General features: G+C 35.7%; 1 protein-coding gene across 1 annotated transcript; it reads left to right on the top strand.

The window, feature by feature from the left end:
• The first annotated feature begins 4,991 nt into the window (after window positions 1–4,991).
• Window positions 4,992–5,939, top strand: LOC128626873 (olfactory receptor 4A5-like). Its single transcript, XM_053661946.1, has one exon. It carries the CDS (start codon window positions 4,992–4,994, stop codon window positions 5,937–5,939), a length of 948 nt encoding a protein of 315 aa, XP_053517921.1.
• Window positions 5,940–8,167: the final 2,228 nt, after the last annotated feature.

Raw genomic sequence — 8,167 nt, 5'->3', positions numbered from 1 at the left:
GAAGTGCAGCTGCATGAAGCTATTTGCACATCTACTGATCTGTATACATTACTCAGTGTTCCATGGTCACACATAGATACATGAGGTACCCACAGTCACTGCCAATGAACGAAGGTCTGATTTTAAGGACTAAGGAACAAACCTGAGGTGAGTTCTAGCAAAATAAGGAAATGAACCAGAATATACAAAATGTGTTTGGTTTTTAGGATTATAGCCTGAAAGTTTATTTCTTGTTTGTTTTTTCAAAAAACAGAGAGAAACATTCAGTGCATTTTGAATAAACGAATGGGTTCATAGTCTTCATTTGTGGGCTATTATATTTACATGGTAAATTAACATTTCCAATTATTCTAAGACCTTTAAATGAGAGAATATATGGTACATCATGTGTACATTGCATTGTGTGTTTACCACCCAAAGTGAGGTTTTTTTCTGTCACCATCTATGTGTCCCCTTTTACCCTTTACTACCCTCCCCTCTTCCCTCTGGGTTAACCAGCATTGTGTGTGCCTATGAGTTTTTGCTTGTTTTTCTTCATTGTTAATGAGTTGCTTTCAAGTTTTCTTTCCCACATATGAGTGAAATCATATGGTCCTTGACTTTTTCTCTTTGACTTATTTGACTTGGTAGAATTTTGTGGTCCATCCACATTGTTGAAATGGCAGGGTTTTATCTTTTCTCATGGTGGAGTAGTGTTGTGTGTATGTGCCTCATCTCTTTTATCCAGTCAGCTACTGAGGGACACTTTGGTTGTTTACATGTGTTGGTGACCATGAATAACGCTGCAATGAACATAGTGGTGCATATATCTTATGTCACTCCCCAAATTTAATTTAAAAATAATGAGAGAACTTAAAATTTCAACATAGCAAGTGTGTTAAAAAAGGGAGAAAATATTCCTATTCTTATCTAGATTCTTGATATGCAATTTTGATTTTTTTATTTTGAAACTTTAGAAATTATACTTTACATTCAATATTATTCTGTACTAGTTTAAGGGGTACAGCATAGTGGCCACACAATCATATACTCCACAGTGTGTTCCCCTTGATATTTAAGGTACCCACCCTGCCCCATACCTAGTTTTACAATATTATTGACAATATTTCCCATGTGGGATTTAGATTCTGATATGGAAACTTGATATGTGTGAACATTTTCAAAACTGAAATTTATAGACACAGAAAACAGTACGGTGGTAACCAGAGGGAATGTAGGTGTTAGTAATGAAGGGTAGAGGGGCCAAGTCTATGGTGATGGAAGATGATTTGACTTTGGGTGGTGGGCAACAATGTAATATACAGATCATGTATCTTAGAAATGTATACTTGAAAGCATATGATTTTACTAATGTCATCTCATAAATGTAAAAAAAATAACATAGCAACCCATATTGATACATATTGAAAATAAACCTGTTTTCAGGGAAGTAACTTTTATTATCACTTATACAATGATAAAAGTGTAATTTCAAAGTACTTTAGAGGGTGTTTTTGTTACTATGGAATTTTAACTTATGTTTTAAAAAAGCCAGGCTCTTTAGAAACTATATTAAATAATGTTTTTATACAGAGAAGTGTTAACCTAGCAGTTTAAGTTGAAAGTCTAATAATACTCTCTGGCAGTTTTTATAGTATTGGATCTTTGATGACTTAAATGACAGAGAATAGATTATATACCCAGTTTCTACATCTAAACAACTTAACTGGCTAGTAGGAAATTTATTTTGGAGAAATCTAACATTGATGATTAATAAGAGTAAGGGCACTAGATAGATCCTGCATAAAGTAAGGAGTGAGAAAAAGAGAGTTGGATATGGACTACCTTATATCCTCATGTTCTTTAATAGGTATGCCTTTATCAGCCTACAGCTTCAAGAATGGTAGAGCTTCTGAATAAACTGGAAGCAGCAATGTGAATGAGGCATGTAGAGTGGTCCTCACAGCTGGCTTATAAAGAAAGGTCTGCCTTTCAGCACATCCTCCCTTCCTGCTGCCCTCCAAATTTATTAGAATGCAATCAGCTTGTCTTATCTTTGAACTTAAGTGATTTTGTAACTTTCCTCCGGAAAAATAAGCAAAAAATTTAGGTTTGTATCTGTAGCTGTACAATTCTTTTCTCTTACTTAATTTTGTCTATCACCATCAAATGTAGGATAACCAATGAATCAATTTTCTTTAAAATTTAATTTATTTTAATTGTTTTTCAAGTACAGTTTTTTGTCTTTTACTCCCAACCCAGCACACCTTCCACAGTGCTTCCCACCTCCCTCTCATTTCCACCCCCCTTAGTTGTTGTCCATGTGTCCTTTATACTAGTTCCTGTACATCCTTCCCTCTTTTCCCCTGAAATTCCCTCCCCTCTCGTCATTGTCCCCCTGTTCTCTATTTCAGTGTCTTTGTTTTTATTTTGCTTGCTTGCTTGTTTTGTTGCTAGCTTCCTGTTAAAGGTGAGATCATATGGTATTTGTCTTTCAGCACCTGGCCTATTTCACTCATCATAATGCTTTCCAGTTCCATCCATCATCCTGTTGCAAAGGGTAGTGGCTCCTTCTTTCTTTGTGCTGCATAGAATTCCATTGTGTGCATTTACCATAATTTTTGGATCCATTCATTTACTGGCAGGCAGGTAGGTTTCTTCCAGCTCTTGGCTATTGGAAATTGTGGTGCTATGAACATTGGGATGCATAGCTTTTTGGATTGGTGTTTTAGGGTTCTTAGTGTTTAATCCTAGCAGTGGAATTGCTGGGTCAAAAGGCAGATCCATTTTCAGTTTTCTTAGAGGAATAAATTTAAAAAATTTTTTTGCTTTTCTTTATTAAGCTGTACTCTGTGTTTATTTCTGTGTTTATTTCTAATGGCCTCGTAAGATGCCTCCTGAGTAAAGCCTGGAAGATCCCTGGGGATCAGTCTTCTAAGATTTCCTCCAGAAAAAAAATTTTTCTGAAGATTTAAAAAAAAGACTACTAATCTCACTTAATTATCATATTAATATTCTTATTACTTGTAGATATTATTTCTTAAATATAATTTCTCATCCTTGATGTGATGCTTTTTTCTTTTCTTTCATGCTATTTAATTCTTTCTGTGATATATGGATCCCAGTTTTTCCCCCGTTATTTGCTTGTCTCTTGTCAAAATACATCAAAATACATTCTATTGCAAGTGAATACTACTACTCATGTGTAATTAAATAGATAGTTCTCGAGACGTACTATCTTATGCCTAAATAAGGGTTTATGAATTATAATATTCCTTTTATTCTTGGCCTATGTCTATAATTATTACTACCTTGACAAAGGTCCAAATGATTCCTTGTGATAAGTGTTGATAGTGATGCATTCAATAACATTAATGAGAGCTGCCATTTATTGAACCTTCAGTGGGTGCCAGGCAGTATTCTAGGTGTTTACTTGCAATAAAACAACAACCTAAAAGGCAGGCTCCATTGGTATCCCCATTGTAAAAAGAATGAGACTGAGGCACAGAAATGTTTATTAGGTTGCCCAAGGTCACATAGCAGTAAGTGGCCAGGCTAGGATTTCAACACAAGGCAATGTGTCTCCAGAGTCCATGTGATTCATTACTCTGCTACACTCTCCCTGAAAGGGTGTTTTGGGTATTAAATAAGTAAATATACTGAATGGAATAACTCGTAATCAGTATTTGGTCTCTGTAATGATAAAATGTCACTTAGCACTGGGTAGCCTTTTTAAGGAAAAGTTATAGGCTAGGGCATTTCTATTTTATTATAAAAATAGGAAAAAGTCAGTAGATAGAATGTAACATGGGTTACATTCCATGCACAAGGAGTGCCATGGAAGGTAAACTGGACAAGGTTTGTGAGATTGTCTAGCTCTAGCCTTTTATCTTCCAATGAGGAAACTGAGACAGAGATACAATTACATTTGGAAATGACTGAACCCTACACCTTTTTACACTGACGTTGGGCTCTTCTCTTGAGTATGCTGAGTTTTGGAACCTGGGTGCCAAAACTCCATTTCTCAGCACTCTCAGTACCTTGGAAGAATTATAAATGTAACCACGTCTCATTGTCTTCTACCTCTTTTTTCAGTGCCTGTGTTTTCTTTCCTCAATACCTAGGTCACCCCAAGAGTTTTGAAAAAGTAATACCTGCTGGTAATGTAAGAGTTCATGATAGTCACCCGACAGTGAATTCCAAAAGTATTTGGTGAAAATCTAAATAGTGTCTGTTAAGACTTATAGGATAAAGAAAGATTACATGAAGAGAATTACAACTTTAAAAAGCTGATAGTATAAAAAAAGAAATAGAAAAATTGCTGACAGTCACAGAGTCCAACTGAGTAATTTCTTTCGAGAACAATGTGCTAATAATGTCTTGGTTATATGTACTTGTCTGTGAAAATTTAATGAGAAACACATGAAGACTGAACATCCTTTGAGACATAAAGGATTGACTACATATAGCAAATTATCATAATAGTAAATTAGTTAGCCAAAAGAGATATTACTTTTGGTGTGACATTAATTTTATTATAAAGGTCCTCACCACAAATACTATCAACTCAGAGGACTGACATCATGCCAATTTATTTAGAGATTTTGTTTTGCAACCACCAGAGAGTAAGCACACCAGCACACATTGCTCACTTGTGCCCAGGACTGACAGTTTAACTAGGCTCTATTAAAGACACAACTGGCTCTGGGGTCTTTGATACTTTTCTCAGTGGACAATCCACTAAGACTGAGAGGGAGATCCTCTGACTTGTAGCCCAAAGAAAATCATTTGGGGAGAAAAACAATTGTGAAGGGAAGGTAGAATCGGCTATTAGGAAGAAGAAACTATCAATATTTGTCAAGTGTTTATTGTGTGTGAAAGTCATTAGAAAATAAAATAAAGAAGATGTACTCCATAATATAATTGATGTATTCACTGTGTGTATATGATTTCATTACAGGTCCCTTTTCCTGACTTCTCTCATTCAGGAAACAGGCTTTAGAGAAGACTAAATGGGACATAGTAACAATGTGACAGAATTTGTCCTTCTGGGCCTCACTCAGGATCTTGGGGGCCAAAAAGCATTATTTGTCATATTTTTACTCACTTACATTGTGACAATGGTGGGCAACCTGCTCATTGTGGTGACTGTTCTTGCCAGCCCCTCTCTGGGCTCCCCCATGTACCTCTTCCTTGTCTATCTGTCACTCATGGATGCAGCATATTCCACTGTCATTTCACCCAAATTGATCACAGACCTTCTCTGTGGTCGAAAGACAATTTCCTTCTCAGCTTGCATGGGACAGCTCTTTCTGGGCCACCTTTTTGGAGGTGTTGAAGTCTTCCTTCTGGTGGCCATGGCCTATGATCGCTATGTGGCCATTTGTAAGCCACTGCACTACATAACTATCATGAATAGAAAGGTTTGTATCCTGCTGTTGGTGGTGTCCTGGGCTGGAGGATTTGTTCATTCTCTGGTCCAAGTTCTTGTTGTGTACAACCTTCCCTTTTGTGGCCCCAATGTCATTGACCACTTCATCTGTGACATGTACCCACTATTAGAACTTGCCTGCACTGACACCTACTTTGTAGGCCTCACTGTGATTGCCAGTAGTGGAGTAATCTGTACAGTCATCTTTGTTTGTCTACTAATATCCTATGGAGTCATCTTAAGTTCCCTTAAAAGTCACAGTCAGGAAGGGAGGCGCAAAGCCCTGTCTACCTGTGGTTCCCACATCACGGTGGTTGTTCTCTTTTTTGTTCCCTGCATTTTTATGTATGTTAGACCTGTTTCTAACTTCCCTGTTGATAAATTCTTAACTGTGGCTTATACTGTTATGACTCCCATGTTGAATCCTGTAATATACACTTTGAGAAATTCAGAAATGACAAATGCTATGAAGAAATTCTGGTGTAGGAAGTTAGCTATGGACAGAATGAGAATCTGTCATTCATATTGAGTATGAGAATGTGTCATTCTATGTATACTTGTTACTAATTTTGAAGGAAGAAACAGGCAGTGCATTATAAGAATGGATGACTAAGTGAACTCAATGAGTTCTCTTAGAATGCTTTTCTTTATTCATGCAAAGATATCAAAAAGTAGAACAAATTATTCTTTGAGGTTATGATCAATCTAATACAGAAATTCTGAAGGATGAATAAAAGGCATAAGTATTTTTCTTATTATTAGGAAAAATAAACTACATTCACTTTGTAACTTTTTTTTGTTTGGCTACATTGTCATGATTTTCCCCCATTGCTTTCCCCTGCTCCCTATCACTGAACCCCACCTTCCACGATCAATGCCTCTGCATTGTCCATGTCCATGTTATTCTTATTCTTGTTTTATGGCTTGCCTCTTCAGCTTTTTCCAGGTAACTCTCATCCTGCTCTTCTGTGGTCATTGTTAACTTGTTCTCTATGGTTTATTTTGAAATGGGGCACTAGAAGATTTTATTTTTCTTTGAAAAGTGAAAAATAAGCTACCTTTGAAAAGTTGCTTTTACCCAAAATAATGAGAATGCAATTTGTCTAATGTTTAGAACAAATTTCCAAGGTTAAAACAGTGGCATTTATGTATATGTATATGTATATGTATGTGTATGTGTATGTGTATGTTTATGTGTATGTGTATGTGTATGTATTTATTATTGTTGTTCAAGTAAATTTGTCTCTATTTTAACCCTACCATGCTTCCCTCCCCTACCTATCTGCACCTCCCATGCTTGAACTTACCTCCTTTGGCTTTGTCCATGTGTCCTTCATACATGTTCCTTGATGTATTTTTCCCTATTTTTTCCCAGCATCCCTCTCCTCCATCCCCTCTGGTTACTGTCAGTTTGTTCTTTATTTCTAAAATTTGATATTTGTTAGGGTATGCATGCAATAGGTTTTAGCAGCTGCCTTAAGCATTTTGCCTTCCAGATTACTTTTGTTTTTAATGTTGATGCCTGTGCATTTGAAGTTCAGGATGTCTAGATGGGAGATGATACCATATTTGGTTAAATGCACAATCATGGAGCAGTTCTGTTAGATGGGATATTGGATATATTGACAGGTTGGGATGAACTCGAAGGGGATGGTGTATGAAAAGCTTGTTTGTTAGTGTAAGAATAATACAATAAGTTGTAAACATCTTTTCATGCTTTTTCTCACTAGTTATTATGTGCCTTTTTGGCATTCTTCAAAGAGTAGGTGAAGCTTATTTTGTCTTCATGACACTGAAGTTGGAGAACAGTGTGTTCCTTGAAAGTTGCATTCAACTTCAGTACTTTAAATTATAGACTTAATAGTATTTGTTTTTATATAAACAAAATTTTGGTTTTCAATCTAATCTTAAAAAGTGTTTTTTCCTCAGCGTATGTTCTCTCCAGAACATGACAAACTAGGAGGATGAAATTACTTTCACTGTATTGTAGAAACCTCATCTATGTTTTGTAAGAGTTTTTTTCTAACTAAAAGAAATTAGAATTTTTCCAATTAAAAAAATTTACTGTGTATTTTTCATGGACACCAATAATGTATGCAATTTATACCCAGAATATGATCAGTATTGAAATTACCTGTATATCCCATTTTTCGCCTTCTTTCCAGAGGGATTCCTAATAATATTGAATTTTGTTATAATCATATTGAAAAAGAGTTTAACTGCATATGTATGTATCCTAAGTTATAAAGTATACTTCATATTCTCTACATTTATTAAAATTATGCTACATAGTACAAAGTTTTCTCTGTTTTTTAGTGCAATGTTGACTTCTTAAGATTCAATCATGTTGCCTCATGTCCGTGTAGTCTCACAAGTTCCCTGATGTGTATGACTCCATGTCTAAATGTACCACACGTTATGAACCCATTTCCCCAGTGTGCTACTCTGTGCTGCTATGGACATCCTGAAAGAAACTACTTTGTGTTAAGTAGGCTGTTTATATGCTCACCTTTATGGATGGTTGCAGTTTTCTCCTAAAAATGTGTTATCGGTTACACTCCTGCTTGTGTTTATATGTGTGCATTTTTGTGTGTGCATGTGTGTAAGGAATTGAAATCTACTTTAGAAAGGGCTTTCTGTTGTTATAAAACCAAGGTTTTCAACACATTTTTAAAAAATGCAATCTACCTTCCTAATCTGATGTCTTATTTAAGATAAATAGGTCCAAATAATTGTGTACATATTTCTAGACTCTTT

Source organism: Artibeus jamaicensis, unplaced genomic scaffold (assembly GCF_021234435.1).
Source record: "Artibeus jamaicensis isolate MK-2021 breed Jamaican fruit bat unplaced genomic scaffold, CSHL_Jam_final contig_1022, whole genome shotgun sequence".
NCBI classification, from domain to species: domain Eukaryota; kingdom Metazoa; phylum Chordata; class Mammalia; order Chiroptera; family Phyllostomidae; genus Artibeus; species Artibeus jamaicensis.
This window is presented reverse-complemented; position numbering and strand designations above follow the sequence as displayed.